General features: G+C 42.5%; 1 protein-coding gene across 10 annotated transcripts in view; it reads right to left on the bottom strand.

The window, feature by feature from the left end:
* Nucleotides 1–16,753, bottom strand: part of tns3 (tensin 3) — a 532,570-nt gene that overhangs the window by 258,025 nt on the left and 257,792 nt on the right. For all 10 annotated transcript variants that reach the window (XM_085988093.1, XM_085988094.1, XM_085988102.1 and 7 more), the window contains one exon: nt 5,776–5,817. In XM_085988093.1, the coding sequence (XP_085844219.1) occupies nt 5,776–5,817 (42 nt within the window). The remainder of the gene's footprint in view (nt 1–5,775; nt 5,818–16,753) is intronic.

Here is a 16,753-nt window from a genome sequence, read left to right on the forward strand (position 1 = left end):
TGTCCAACATTTCAAAGTGCCTATGCCTGTAGACATGACCAAACGTGTTTCCTATTCGGTTTTGAGCTGCGCGTGAAACTGGGGGTTAACCCTACTTAAAATGCAACTGAATATCTCTGGGTGTGTGATGGGCGCCACTCGCCTGTCTGTCAGGGGGTGCGGCTGGGGTGTTGTGCTCCGGTTCAGTTTGGCTTCATTTGGAGGGCGAGCCTGGGTTTGTGTTCTGAGCCACTACTGTATGGAGTTTCTGGTCGCAGGCCCGAAGATGCCGCTAGATTTGAAGTCTTCCTGTAGCATGTGTACTGCCAACTCCTTGTGGAGGATGAGCAGCCAGGGCAAGATCGTCTGCAGCAGGCTCAAACCGTGCATACAAAGTATCTTGTCTCGGGTTGCCAGTAGTAGCGCCCGGGAGATCAAGAGTCAATTCCAGGAGACTACCAAGCAAAGCGGGAGGGTTGTCAAACCTAGCGTTGGGGGGTGGGGAGCTAATGTGGATGAGCGTGAGGGTGATGAGCAGGGGGGAATTTAATGAAGCACAGATATATGTGGCAGAAACTCAGCTTGGGATCAAACAGGACACCAGGATAGCTTTCTGCCCCCAGCAAACCCTTTATCAATGCAGCTTTTTAATGCCATGTGCCTTAATTTTTGCAACAAATTACAATAGGGGTATAGAGTACAAAAGCGTGGAAATTATGATGAACCTATATAAAACACTGGTTCGGCCTCAGCTGGAGTATTATGTCCAATTCTGGGTACCGCACTTTAGGAAGGATGTGAAGGCTTTAGAGAGGGTGCAGAAAAGATTTACGAAAATGATTCCAGGTATGAGGGTCTTCAGTTGCGTGGATAGACTAGAGAAGCTGGGGTTGTTCTCCTTAGAGCAGAGAAGATTGAGGAGATTTGATAGAGGTGTTCAAAATCATGAGGGGTCTGGGCAGAGTAGATAGAGAGAAACTGTTCCCATTGGCAGAAGGGTCGAGAACCAGAGGACACAGATTTAAGGTGATTGGCAAAGGAACCAAAGGTGACGTAAGAAAAACTTTTTTACACAGCGAGTGGTTAGGATCTGGAATGCACTGCCTGAAAGGGTGGTGGAGGCAGACTCAATCACAGCTTTCAAAAGGGAGTTGGATAAGTACCTGAAAGAAAAGAAATTGCAGGGCTACATGGAAAGGACAGGAGAGTGGGACTAGCTGAAGTGCTCTTGCAGAGAGCTGGCACGGGCTCGACAGGTCGAATGGCCTTCTTCCATTTTGATTCTATGATTCTCTTATGGGCATGTAATTAAATGCCTTCTGAACATATATGGGGATCTAAATTCCACATTGTTGCACCCCTTTCTCAGGCGTTAAACGTGTGCAATGATGACCAATTTAGGCCCACATCCAATTTGGGCGTGTGACCAGACTGCTGCTAAATTGGTCCAGAGATCCTTTTTACGTGGGTGCCGCACAGCATTGATTTAAAATTTGAAATGTGGGCCCTGCATCTGAATAAGGACCCATTACCTAAACTCTTGTGTGGAAGCGCCTGATTCACTGGGTCTTAATCACGATCAGGAAGTCATTGCCTTAATAGTCAGGAAGCATGCTGCAGAATCGCTGTTTAAAAGGATACTCACCTCCATTAAGGAAGTCTCTAATGAGTTATTAGGCTGCTGGAGAGTGTTTTGGTGATTTTTGACTTTTTTTTGAGCTGAACTCAGTGATTTTTGGGAGGTCCTGCACTCTGTCAAAGGATTGCCTGCCCAACATTGTTGGACAGTGGGTATTTTAGGTGGTCTGTCTCCAGGGCTGTGACATGAGGAGCAGGAGTGGCAGCAAGGAAGGCTGCTAGAAGAGGGAAGGACAGAGGAGGCTTTGCACTATGAGGGTGTACAGGAACCAAATTTCCTACCTTAACTTTGAAGAGGAGCAGAGCAGTGCATCAAGTGGCTCTGGTTCTCCCAGGAGGCAGTGACTGAACTCTGCCACCTGCTGAGCTAAGAATTGCAGCCCAGCACCAGGACACCCACAGCACTGCCTGCGGCTGTGAAGGTCACTGTGGCCCTGAACGTCTATGCATCGGGCTCCTTCTAACGTCAGTAACATCTCTGAGTTTGCTATGCACACTGCAATCAAGGTCTCAGACGCACTGTTTTCCAGGTGTCAGGAATTCATCACCTTCCCAATTGAGGCTGCCAAGCAGGAGGGGAGAGGTGAGACCGGTGGACTTTGCTGGACTTCCTCAGGTAAAGGGAATCATGGAGTACGCCCACATGGCCTTGTGTGCTCCCATACAAGACCAAGCCCTCTATTACAAAACAAGGAGAGACTACATTCTAAAAAAGTTCAATTTGTCTGCCATCGTAGACAACAAATTATGCAGGTCAATGCCCAGTATCCTGGCAGTAGTCATGGTGCCGTCATCCTGCCGTGATCGGAGTGTGACAACCATTTTGCTCCCATTTCCAGATGACAACTAATTCAAGCCCTATAGAATGTGCACTGCACTCTGTTTATAGCTACTGTGAATGGCTTAAAAATTAAATTACTTAAGTATGTCTTCCCTTCCGACCAATACCAACCTTACTGATTAGCCAATGCCTTTCTAAGTGTTCACTAAAACCCATCCCACAGTATGGACTTCAGAAGGTTATCCCCAGTCTACCATACCAGAATTCAAGTTCCCCATAATTACAATTCTATAGCTACTCCCGACCTCTTGAAATCACCCACGAATCTCATCCTTCATTTCTTTTGTACCGCATGGTATGCCAACAGATTCCTCATTATTTTGAGCCAGACAGACTCTGTCTGAGCATTACCATCAATAAAAACTTTCTTTTCGATGGCTGAAGTCATGTCTGTATTTAGTAAGGCCAACTCTCCTCCCTTTTTTCCATCTTCCTCCTGAAATTTTTTATAGGTGAGAATATATTTTAGTTCCCAGTCTCACTCCATCTGAAGCCAAGTTTCTATTAAGGCTATGTCATCTCTCCATTCTAAATGAATGCTTCTACGTTTGACTTTATTTTTTAATGTTTTTCACATTCACAGATAAATAGTGAAACCCTTATTTACTTCAATTTTTTTTTTCACTATCCTTATCCTCTCTCCTATCTGTCTTAAGTTATATCTCTCCATGTCCCTCGCAACTTGATATTAGTCTGCTTTGCTTTTTTACTATGCTTATTAGATCAAGCAACCAATGCAATGATGCATTTGGATTCAACATTCATTACTATATATTGTGTTTGCCAAACTTAAAAAGTTTGCTTTGTACTTTTGTGGTCTTTTAAATTAGCTTTCACTGAAAAGGAGGAATGGACAAAAAGCACACCTGAATTTAACAATGCCTATAAATTAGTTAAATAGCATTTTGTTTTTATGTTTCACTGTAAAAATGCTTTGGAACATTAACCACAACAGATCAGAAACTTCAAAACAAGAATATAAAAATTCACTGCTCTACAATGCTCCTCGACGAAGAGGGTTGGGGGTAGGGGGAGAAATCAGATGGGATTCCTACTCCTGATGGCTATCTAGCTGGATAGAGTATGTATGGAAGATGGGTGAGGACATGACCAGAGACGATAAAAAAAAGTCCACTGAAACTCTCTGCCTGGGCAACTCAACTCCATCTCACAATTATCTCATAAATTTACCAAAGGGACTCAGTAAAGGGCTAACAATATGTCCCTCAAATTCATCTATTGTCAAAAATTATATCAAAATTAAATTTAACAGCACCTGACAAAAAATGAACAAAAGCAGCAGACAATAACATTATCAATACAGATCATTTTTCAAACACGTCCTCGGAGTATTTAATATTAAAACGTGGCTGGAAGATGTCAAGCTTAGCAAACCGGCAAGAAGGGCTTGCAGCAGTGGCAAGCGTTCAAGAGGCTTTTTAAAATTAATTTCCTCTTGTTAAACTTCAAGAAACATTTTTTTCCAAGTGGAAAAATTAATTGAGGAATGTTCAAAACAAAAGTCCCGCTTGTAAACAGGGAGTAACTTAATGGCAGGTAATCACGAGGTGCGAACATCGGCTTGAAGTGCCAGAAATATTTGGCGTGTTTAACATGGTTTAAGCAGCGCCCTTTTTAATCGATGCCTATGGTTATCTCAAATTGTCAGCACCATTTGCCCGATATAGGCGGGTGTCCAGGATAAGCGGGGACAGTATAAATGGTGGGGTCTGTATTTGATAAATCATTCTGAATTCATATTATATGATAAAGAATAAAAGTACAATAAAATGAAAGCACTGAGGTTCTGTAATGCGCAATTAAAATTCAATAATTGTAATAAACAGGCTCTGATTTATCATTAACTCTCAGTAAGCAATTTAAAATGGTATGAAATTGATTAATTTTGGTGAATTCTTCTGCTCACTAAAGTGCATCTATCACGGAATGGAACAATTTCCTATTTCAAGCAACCAGTATAGGGATCAAGTACTCTTACATCAGGTAAGCAGAGATGTACCTACAGGAAAACGCCCTCCTTGCTTCAACAATGTGCCTTATTGTCAGTCTCGAAAGAGGAATCTCTGCTACACAAAGTGACAATTCCATTTCCCATACTAACCATCACCATCGACTGAGTGATACTGCCAATTAGATGTCAGATTAAGTGTAGTTTTGAACTATGAACCCTTGCCCACAAGGAACTGGATTGAGGTTGTCCCAGATCACTCAAGGTAGGACCCTAAATGACAGCAGAAAGACAAGACTTCCATTCCAGCTGCCTGAGCTGAATTTATAATCAGGTTGTAACAGTAAAAATACACCGTCAGCCAGGCCCCTTTCACCAGCAACCCCCCCCCAAAAAAAGTTAAAAAGAACTAAGATTAAACATCCTCAAAGTTTTCTTCAAACAGTAAGGGGGGGGGGGGGGGGTGGAGGGTCAACAGGTAGGAATTGTCTTAGAGAAGTTACCTAGGCCGATAGTATGGGTAAGCTGAATCACGCACACTGATGAATTAATAAGACTGTTAAGAGTTGACTTGGTTAAGATCTGTATCAACAGATTTTGATTCAAATCTCTGACATGGTTAAGCACAGTAACTCCTTCCCCAGCCAAGCTCCCTTCCCGGTCTGTCACCCTTCAGATCACACAGATATAATGCAATCTTTTAAAAGAGCGCCAGCCATTTACTGCTGTTGTTTTCTGGCCTTGATAACTTGGCACCTCCTTAATGTAGGAGACAGAAACTTAATAGCAGCTGCCAATCTACAGAAATTTCCCTCAGTAATTAGCCTTAATTGATGTCAGGGTGTGCCTTTTTACACAACTCCGTAAGGAGTTCCTGAGCAGTAGCTTTAAAGAAACAGGCCATGTTAAACACAAATGAACGCTTGCTTAAAACAGTGTTGTGCAATGTCACAGAACCAGAGAATGTTTTTCAAGTTGTTCAAATAATATGGAGTTGGAAAGGTTTGTTAATACAGAACTACAACCACTGAAAGTTAATTATACAACCACGAGTGAAGAAGAATAGGACCACAAAAAGGTCAATCTAAAATATAATTAAATTGTATTCAAATTTCACAATTAACAACCAAACACTCCCAATTAATAAGCCCCAATTATCTGCAAAAAGCCAATTTTACAAGATAATGCCCATGAATTTAGGTTTTCCTACCAGAAACACAGTCATAGTAATGGAGGGGGAAAATCTTTAAAATTGTCAATTGCTGCTACAGCTGAAAAGAAAAATAGACTTTTTTCTTTTGCTAGTCACATTAATCCTGAACCAATAATGAAATCAAACGTTACCTACCGGACTGGTTACATGGCTTACAAATGCATCGGAGTTATCAGGCTGTAAAAGAGAGAGAAGGGTGATTGTTTTTGCAACTTATTTATAATTATAAAATCCAATTTTATCATCTAATTCTACATTTTTCAAAATATATGAGTCACTTTTTGCATTGATACTCTCTTGAAAAAAGCTCTCCAGAGAATTTAAATAGTTGTCACTTTATAGTTCAGTCAGTTCTTACATTAGGACCTTCTCACAGGCTTACACCATAGTCATGTGTCACAGATAATGAATAATCCTCACCACCATGAAGTTTTAACCCTACTTGATCAGAGCAGATGCAGCTCTGGGGTCTTTGTCATCTCACCTCTACATGTATCCCGAGGCTCCAAAGAAACGTACAACTGGAAAAAAGCTGTCTGGTTGATTCACTTGTGTGTGTGACCTGGGAAGGGCTCAGAAGTTACCCCCAACTGTTATGACAAGACTGCAGATTAACTGAACTCGTGAGAAAGCTAACCTGAAGCATGTCCAAACCTGGACTCTCAACTATCTGCATAGCAACTTCCCCGTGGAACGGTTTCCTTCCATGTCTCTCAGACAGTGGATAAACAAGCAATGTTCTAAACCAGCCCCTCCCCCCAGCACCACTAACACCTCCTTCTCCATCCCCATCTGTAGTCTCCAATCACAGAATCAGCAGGTGTCAACTACCAAAAATAATACAGGGAGCTGGACACTGCATCCTTGTGTTATCAAAAAATTAATTAAATTTCTACACGTTAACGGAACGGTCCAAAGATTAAAAGAACATCGGAGGTTGAAGAATCTCCATAATTTTCAGTTAAAACGTGGAAGATCTGGTTTCTAAAATCATGTTTGAAGCAATCCCATCAATCCCTACCTAATTTTACTTTTATTGTCTGTAGGATTAGAAATTTGTCTTTTCTTGCTGATCTTTTAATTTTACTACACATATAATGTATATAAAATGTGATTGCTGACAAAATATTGAAAAACTAACATGATTCCAGAGCTCGGATTCCCTTTATTCCAAAGTTAACAGTTTGAGCTCTTGTAGGAAGTGCACACTCAGCTTTAACCTTGTCCACATCATCCATCACCTGATCAAATGGAGCGAGAAAGTTAAAGTAAACTCTGTTCCTTAATGTTACACGTCTCCATAGAAACAAACAGAGGAAAGTGCATAGCTCTGCAGGGGCAAGGACATTAAAATCCTGTTCCTTCTGGTAATGGCTTCTGACTGAGTAATAAAGATAGAGAAGAGAAAAAAAGGTCTTGCTAGTGTTTTTGTATAATATTACTTTAAAGTACTGGAACTGTAATACGACTGTTGAATGTTCATGTAAATTATACAGGGGTAAGAAAAATAAACTCCCTCAGATATAATGATATTTTGAGAATCTTCAACAGGTCACTCAATGCCATAACTTTAAAATACAAGGAAAACACTAAAGTGTTACCACATCAGTCAGAGCTTTAGGAACTTGTTGCCTCCATAACTGAGCTTGTAAAACCACCAGCTTTTAAGAAAATATTGTACCCCAGACTGTATGCACACAGCCCCACTGTAGCTGTGGCCCATTTCTGAGTACAGTACTCCAAATGTGTCCTCTATGCAGTTATCCTTGCATCAATAGAGTGGATTCTCTGGCAATACCTGCCCCCACACAAGCTACATTTTCTCTCATCCCACCTTTCTTTGGCTGTGTTTTCTAGTAACCCTCTCCCACCCACCGCCCCACACCCACAACCGGTACATTTTCCTCCACCAAAGCTGCATTTTACTGTGGCCCCACTCCTTTATTTCTTCTCCCCACTCCCAATAGGCCAGTTACAGACTGGCAGACTATAGACCTCAGCCACCCACAATGAGCTGCATTTGAGCCCTGGATCACCTCCCCCACTACCTCCAACCACACACACAAGCATTCTGACCTTGAACACAAACACACAGTGTCCTCTTCTCTCCCCATCCTCCAGACTCCCTCTTCCTCTCCTCCTCCCCTTCCCTCACCCTCCTTCGTTCCCTCTCCTCCCTCCCCCCCCCTCTCTTCTCTCCCTCTTTCCCTCTCCTCTGCACTCTCTCTCTAGTAGGTTTGTTCTTAGAATCAAGAGTTGTAAAGAGTTTTAAAAAGTCTTTAACCTTACTCTCAAAAATTCATGGGGAAAAATATCTCTTGTGGAAAAAAAAAGTGACACGAGTGTTGTATCTTCGTTGGGGCTTTTGAAGAAGAGTGTAAAACACAATGTTTCATCATCAGCCTAAGGTCTATGATCTGTACCCCTCTCCCCGCCCCATTCATTCTCCCTCTGCAGTTGACCACAACGTGGAGAGTTTGATTTTTAAAATGGAAGTAATAGGAAATTATTTTTCTTCTCAACACTCAAGGACAAGGCCATCATAAAGCCTTATCCTGGAGTACTCCTTTCAAAACAAAGTTCCTCCTGGCTCCACAGGGATGTTTTAATTTTTTTTTTTTTTTTAAAAAGAACTAAACTTTTGATTCGGCCGTAGTGGCCACTGAAGAATTCCTAGCGGAACAGACCTAGCTCCTGCTCCATTCATCAGTATCCAATTTGGTAGGGGGAGCTTGAAAGAGATGTTGCGACCCTCATTTACATATATAAGGGAGCCAACGCCTGTTTTAGGCACCCGCCACGGATGCCTGAAAAATGGCCCATACAGATATCGGCTCGGACGTGTTTCAGGCGTCCTTTTGGCGCAGGACGTTGGTTCTCAAAATTGGCCCTCATTCCATCTATTTTATGCCAGCATTTATTTTCTTCAATCACCAATTGGCATTGATGCTTGGAATATGCTTGTGTGGCTGGCGGTCACTCTTCAAAGCCTTACTCTCATCACTCATCAGGTGTATGTCTAGACAGTGAGTTTCAGCAGGCTATTCAATCACTGGAGACATTGCTGCCAATCCCAATCCTGTCCTTGCCTTAAGCTACACATTTACATGTTCAGCAAGGGCACTGGACCAGCAATCCTGGTTGATTTTTTTTCCCCCTCTTGAACTCAAGGATGCTCAGGCTAACTGCAGTGTCCCTACTGCCAGTCCAGTGGAGATCAACTAATTGAGATAAAATTTAGAACCATCCTTGTTTGTAAATCTCAGCTATTCACTGGATAAACCCACTGAGCCACTGCAGGAGCTCCTACAGTTTTTTTTTGTTGCTAATTCTGCTTAATTAGGCAGGACCAATGTTCCCTTCAAATTGTCTTTGTTGTGCGCATCCTGTTTATTTCAAAGCGCATGCCCGATATTTCAAATGGAAAACCCTGTGAGTGGCCTGCGTGATACCGTGCAGATTATGGCGCACACACGCAGCTTAGAGGGAACATTGGGCAGGACCGTAGTTTACATCAGACGAGCACTTGTCCAGCCTGCTTCTTTTAATCCATCAAGATTATTCTAAAACTTCTGGTCCTACTTAGGATCTAGAATTATCAGCAGCACAAACAAATAGACTATATAATTAGTTTCAAGTATGACACATCCTCAGTACTAGTGTCTCTTCTTAGGCAGTCCCTCGGAACCGAGGATGACTTGCTTCCACATTAAAAATGAGTTCTCAGGTGACTGATGAGTCCAATGCGGGACCTACAGTCTCTGTCACAGGTGGGGCAGACGGTGGTTGAAGGGGCGGGTGGGTGGGGTGCTTGGGTTGACGTGCGCTCCTTGTGCTCCTTCCTCTTGGCTTCCGCTTGCTCCCGGCGAAGAGACTCGAGGTGTTCGGCGCCTTCTCGAATGCTTCTCCTCCACTTTGTGCGGTCTTGGGCCAGGGATTCCCAGGTGTCAGTGGGGATGTTGCACTTTTTCAAAGGAGGCTTTGAGGGTGTCCTTGAAATGTTTCCTCTGCCCACCTGGGGTTCTCTTGCCATGCCGGAGCTCCGAGTAGAGCGCTTTTTTTGGGAGTCTCGTATCGGGCATGCGGACGATGTGACCTGTCCATCGGAGCTGATCGAGCGTGGTCAAAGCTTCGATGCTGGGGATGTCGGCCTGAGCAAGAACACGGACGTTGGTGCGCTCATGTACAAACTAGTCAGGCACAGCAAAATAACTCTCTGACATGAACATTATTTCCTTCCTGTTGATACAGTAGTTTATTTTTTTAATAAAGGTAATGAATAGAACCCCTTTAACTTAAATGAGCCCTGACTGCCCCTACTGAAGTTCTACTATCCCAGAATGGACATTCTAAGCGGTCACTGAGTGCAGCAAGTGGAGTATATTAAATATTCTCGATGCAGAAACATTATAATTAGCTCAAAAATAAAGAGGAAGCAGAAAGTAATTGTGAAATTGCTACATTAGGTTAATTTCCAATTTTCACCAGGGTACTTGAAGGTATTCTTTTTGAAGTATCCTTTAGTTGATGGGTGGTAGGAAGTAAAAGAACTCTTTATACTCATGTGAAAAAAAGTGATAATTGTGGTGGCTCCTGAGTATATTCTCACTTCATCTTTTGTGTTCTCACTGTTTCAAAGAGGATTCCTGAAGCTCACAGCAATTGGAATATCTGACAGGCTGTGCTTGCTGCAGAGTTCAGGATTTGGCACAGTTTTACCATTGCTAAAGCATACAGCTGGTTTCAGATTTGCCTGTTATCAAAACAGAAGGACTGGTTTGAGTTCACCTTTTGCCAAAGCAGAGCTGTCCCGCGTGTACGAGTTGCAGAAACAAAGAGCTAGCCTGAATTCACCTACTGGCAAAACAAAAAATCAGATTCCAAATTCACTTACTGCCAAGACTATTTCTGTACCAGGCTCGCTGGTGTCCAAAAGGACACTTTGGCTCAGTTTTGGGGACTGTAGAGAGGGTAGAGAAGAAGCAAGCTTTGGAAATTACAATCAACACATTTCAAGAGAGTTTTGGAGCTCACAAGATGAATGTTTGGGCTGGATGGACAGAAGCACATTCACACACAATAATTATATAACATAAGAAATAGGAGAAGTAGGCCATTTGGTCCTTTGAGCCTGCTCCCCCATTCAATAAGATCACGGCTGATCTTCTACCTCAACTCCACTTTCCTGCACTATCCCCATATCCCTTGATACCCAAAAATCTATTGATCTCTGACTTGAATATACTCAACGACGGAGCCGCCACAGCCCTCTGCGGTAGAGAATTCCAAAGATTCACCACCCTCTGAGTGAAGAAATTTCTCTTCATCTCAGTCCTAAATGGCCGACCCCTTATTCTGAGACTGTGAACCCTGGTTCTAGACTCCCCAGCCAGGGGAAACATCCTCCCTGCATCTACCCAGTCAATAAATTAGATCATTTACCTTTAGCAAGGCATCCTGCATTCATTTTCGGAATGAAGCGAGTGTGTGCATAAGGTAAAAGTAAAATTACAGGAAACTTTGTGCTATCCGGAGGTGAGCTATCCAGCAATCTGGAGCCACCAGCAAAAATCAGCAGCCGTTTTTTATTCTTTTTGTTTGCTTTTTTTGCTTTGTTTGAACAGTCAAGCTGTGCAAGGTCTGTAGCTATAGCAACAGCTTCAGCTACAGAGCTTTAGGGCTACACCCGAGTGTTTAGAAGCTGTTGCTAAGCAACAGTGTTTGTTGTCAAATACGGAGATAAGAATCTCCGTATCTCTCAACATTAACTCTGGAGAGTACGGCAGTTTTGAGGCAACGGCAGCAGCTCGGTCCCGTGGGTGCCGGATAGCACAAAGTTTCCTGTACTTGGAAGTGTTTTTTGAGAGGTGGAAGGAAAAAGGTGAGGGCCTGTACCTAATCCTCAGATATCAGCCACTTGTAGAATTTTTATTACTTTATTACCAGGATGCTCCTGGCAATGTTTCAGATATTTCATTTTTTTTTTAAACTTTTTTTTCTTGCCTTGCTTGGCATATTGCCTGTTAATCACTGTGAGTTTTACAGTTTAGTTACTTTTATAAATATGTTTCATTTGACTGTAAATGAAGATAATGCAGAACTATATTCTATTAGAACTGCCAAATAATAATGAGTGTGAATTGTTTGCAATTTAGACAAGCTTGGTTTTCACTAGATATTAATTCACATTTTTCACTGTTAAGTATTTGACCATTTCTCCCAACAGCCTGTGGTGAACTTGTCTAGCGGTCTACAGGAAGATGTCTCCAAATATGCAAAAATCATGTTTCAAGTGCTGAATAACTGCAGCTCAAAAATAAAATATAGTAACTAGAGCTACTGTATTACAGATTTTCCTGGGCGATCACATATGGGAAAAATTCAAAAACAGCTGGTTAAAAAAAAAGAAAACGGTCGCTGCTCAGAACTGAGACTCTGCATGAATTTTATCTGCTACTGTGAAAGTACTCCAAATTCTGAAATTTGGACATGTGAATATAAAACATACTAATATGAACATGTTGCAAACATTAGCTGTTCTCAGTTTTTCTCTCTGGCTGCTTCAAAGACTTTTTTTAGAAAACAGTACAGTCATGTACTGAGTGATTAACTGGATACAGTTGCCCAAGGTGAAGTTTTCCCACCCCATACCGAAATATTGATAACGTACCATACATCGTAATTTCCCAGAGAACAGCAGTGTATTTTTCTACACATCAACATATACCTTAAATCAGCCAAGCACGGTTGTTGTAAATCGTACAGCTAATTTCAATTCCAGAAAGTCTTGTTCCAACCAAACACGTTGATGTAAAAGCAGTCTTATCACTTGTCTTGCCAATGCCCTTGCTGCCTCTCACATGACCCTCACAGTTCCTTTTTATGCAATTGTGAAATACCATAGTTTCTACGACTCTTTTTAAAGCCCAGCCTACCAATGAAACCACGACACACTGTGACTACACAATTTGTTCCCCATCTTTCCTGAAGGTGGGGTTACATTTTCATAAGCAACATGGCCCTCCTTTACTTCACCCAAATGGCCACCTACATGTACCGTTAGCAAACAGAAAAGACTTTGAACCCAAAATGTGATTCTGGACTTAGATCCTAGAGGTAGGACAGTGGGGTAATTCTGCAACATCTGTTTCCCCATGTTAGAAACATTTTTCTTCATCTTTTGGATGAAAGGTGCCTGTTTCCTGAACAATAAAGATCCCACAGCACCATTTGAAGGAGAACATTGAGTTCTAAGGCATGCCAGCCAACATTCCTCCCTCAAACAATACCATAAAGAATAGATTATCTGGGCATTAATTAATTTGCTTTTGTGGGATCTAGTGTGCAAAATGACTACAGTGTTTCCCTATGTCACAATGACTTCAATAGTAATCCACTGGTTGTAAAGTACTTTGAGATGTTCTGAAGATGTGTTAAGGCACTCTATAAATGCAAGTTCTTTCTTTCATGACTTCAATCAAACAGTTGATTAAAAATCAAAGCAAACATAATTCCAACATTAGGGTACTTTTCAGGTAAGGCTGTAATTTGTGCTATCAAAAATTTTGTATAGTTAGTAGCAAAGTTGCAACATTAGCAAATCTACTCCAATTGGCCAGTGAGTAATGAGCCATACAGACCAGAAATGTCTCAGGTTTGATCTATTCTAAGATAGCTGACCTCAGACAGTGAAGTAGTTGGTGCACTAGAGTTGGATTCCGTATCCTGGGTTAGAGAGATGAAAAACCAACCAGGATTCCAACTCCTTTCTCCACCACCCACCCCTCGCCTATATTTTAGAATGGAAAATCCACGTCAGTTTCCACAGACTCCTGCCATAACATGGGTGAGAGCCCATTAGAACAGCCAGAAACTTGTTTCAGACCTGATTACACCAAGTTCCTACCTAGAGCACAGATTTCCTGGATGGCTTTGTGTGTGTGCGTGTGTGTATGTGTGCGCCACGGGGTGCAGGGAGAGCTTCTGCCTACCTCTCATCAGGCCAACGACTAAAGCGGGGGGAGGGGGAAGTAAGGCCAGTTACTCTGAACATCTGCGTTCCCATGCCCTGGGTAGCAACATATGGTTGGTGCTATTTCCAGGTGTACTGGCTGACCAGATAATGGAAGTGGGGGGCCAACTGGCGTCCAAGACAGGATTCGCAGCCAGCTTTCCTTCCTGGCCCCCACGCCAGCTTGCAAACTACCTCCCCATCTCCAACCTCCCCATCTCCAACCTCCCTTTCCTTCCCAATGTCCTTGAACGTGATGTCGCTTCCCAAATCCATGCCCATCTTTCCTGCAATTCCTTGTTTGAATTCTCGAGTCAGGTTTCCGCCCTGGCGACAGAACTGAAATGGCCCAAATCAAAGTCAAAAATTACATCCTCTGTAAATGTGACCATGGTGCCCTATCCTTCCTCATCCTTCTCAACATTTCTGTAGCCTTTGACATGGTCAACGGCACCATTTTCCTCCACTGCCTCTCCTCCATTATCCAGCTGCATGTGACTGCACTTGCCTGGTTCAACTCTTACCTGTCTAATCGTAGTCAGAGAATCTCCTGCGCCAGCTTCTCTTCTCACCCCAGTATCATTACCTCTAAACTCCCCCAAGGACCTACTCGTGGCACCCTCCTATTTCTCATCTATAGGCTGTGCCTTGGCGACATTATCTGAAGAAATGACATCAGGTTTCACACGTACAGTAACAACACCTAGCTTGAACTCACCACCACCTCTCTTGACCCCTCCACTGCCTCAGTGCTGTCAGACTCCTTGTACGACACCGAGTCCTTGATGAACCGCAATTTCTCCCTAAACCTCGCCACCCCTCCCCTCCTTAGAGGCACTCCTTAAAAGTTACCTCTTTGACCAAACTGTTCGTCACCCGTCCTAATATCTTCTTCCATGGCTTGGTGTCAATTTTTGTCTGATCATGCTCCTGTGAAGCACCTTGGGATGCTTTCTTACATTAAAAGGTGCGATATAAATGTACATCATTTCAAGAAACCAAACATTACAATCAAACAGATTACAAGTTAAAACAGAGAATCTGGAAAACATTCAATTGTAAATCAATGCAATCATATTTTAAACTAAAGTATTTCTCAAACCACAAAGAATTATTTTATTTTTTCCAATGGAAGTTTAATATTTTTTATGACAACTCTGGAGAAAAACATCATAGCAGCTTCAGTTTTGCTAAGATGACCACACATACTGCAAGTTACTTTATTTCATATGATCAATTGCAAGCAATAGGTTCAGAATAAGTTTCTGTAACTGTACTGCCAAGAAATTCCACTGATACTGTGCTTTACACTGCAGCAGAAAGAGGTTTTGAGGGTTCAAACAGTGTCAGGCACAAGTCAGGAGTGTGATGGAATACTCTCCACTTGCCTGGATGAGTGCAGCTCCAACAACACTCAGGAAGCTCGACACCATCCAGGACAAAGCAGCCCGCTTGATTGGCACCCCATCTAGCACCTTAAACATTCACTCCCTCCACCACCGGCGTACCGTGGCTGCAGTGTGTACCATCTACAAGATGCACTGCAGCAACTCGCCAAGGCGTCAACAGCATCTCCCAAACCTATGACCTCCACCACCTAGAAGGACAAGGGCAGCAGGCGCATGGGAACACCATCATCTCCAAGTTACACACCATCTTGACTTGGAAAAATATAGCTGTTCCTTCATCGTCGCTGGGTCAAAATCCTGGAACTCCCTACCTAACAGCACTGTGGGAGTACCTTCACCACACGGACTGCAGCAGTTCAAGAAGGTGGCTCACCACCACCTTCTCAAGGGCAATTTGGGATGGTCAATAAATGCTGGCCTTGCCAGCGACGCCAACATCCCAGGAATGAATAAAAAAAGTTAAATACAGTCATAAGCCTGTATTGTAAATTTGTTTATGTCATGAAGAAATTACACCCACAAAATACCAAAGTACTGTGATCAGCATATGATAGATCAGTCTTGGATTTTAATTGACTCAGCATCCATAGCCTTTTGGGGGAGTGAGTTCAGATTTCCACTACCCTGTGTTTGAAAAAGTACTTCCTGATTTCACAGTTAAATGACCTAGCTCAAATTGTATTATGGCCCTTGTTCTGGATTCCCCCACCAGAAGAAATTCTCTGCATCTGCCCGATCAAATCCCTTTATCATTTTAAGCACCTTGATTAGATCACCACTGAACCTTCTAAACTCAAAGAAGTACAACTGCATCTTACAAGGCCAATGTAACTTTCCGGAGGAATGGTGTCAATACTGAATGCAGTACACCAAGTGGGGTCTATCCAAGGCTCTGTATGACTGAAGCATCAATTCAACCTTTGTGAATTACAACCCCCTTGTGATAAAGGCTAACATTCCATTTTCCTTTTTGATTACTTGAGCACTAGTTTTTTTTAGCGATTTGTGTACATGGACACCTAAATCCCTTTGCTTCTCCATAGTCCCTAGCCGGCCACAAAAAAGAAAGTATTCAAATTTGTCTTTCTCAGATCCAAAGTAGATAACTTCACACTTCCCCACTTTCAACTCCATCTGCCATAATTTTGCCCACTCACTTAGACTATGTCCCTTCGCAACTTTCTGCTCCCATCTGCACAACTTACTATGCGCCTCCAAACTTAGTGTGATCTATAAACTTAGATATACAATGGTCTATCCCTTCATCTGAGTCATTAATATGTACGGTGAAAAGTTGAGGCCCAGTGCAGATCCCTACGGAACACCACTGGTCACATTCCACCAATCAGAGAACGTTCCCTTTATCCTACTCCCGGTCTCTGACCTCCCAGCGAATTACCAACTCATATCATAAGGTTACTTCCAATTCTGTGCACTTTCATTTTTGAAATCTTGTGTAAGGCACCTTATCAAATGCCTTCTAAAAGTCCAGGCTGACATACCCTAAAAATGTTAGGGTATGTAAAATTGTATTCACCTCTTACCAGTCCAAATACAGGTGACACATTAGGTTTATGAAAATGTGCAGAAAAAGTCTGAGTAAATATATGAGCCGAGGTTTTCCACTTCCGCACACACCAGCCTGCGGTTTTCTGCTCATTTACTTTCTAATAATATATCAGTAATTGAGGCA

The sequence above is a fragment of the Somniosus microcephalus genome, chromosome 5, assembly GCF_052327205.1.
Source record: "Somniosus microcephalus isolate GS21.2 chromosome 5, FLI_Smic_1.0, whole genome shotgun sequence".
Lineage (NCBI taxonomy): Eukaryota > Metazoa > Chordata > Chondrichthyes > Squaliformes > Somniosidae > Somniosus > Somniosus microcephalus.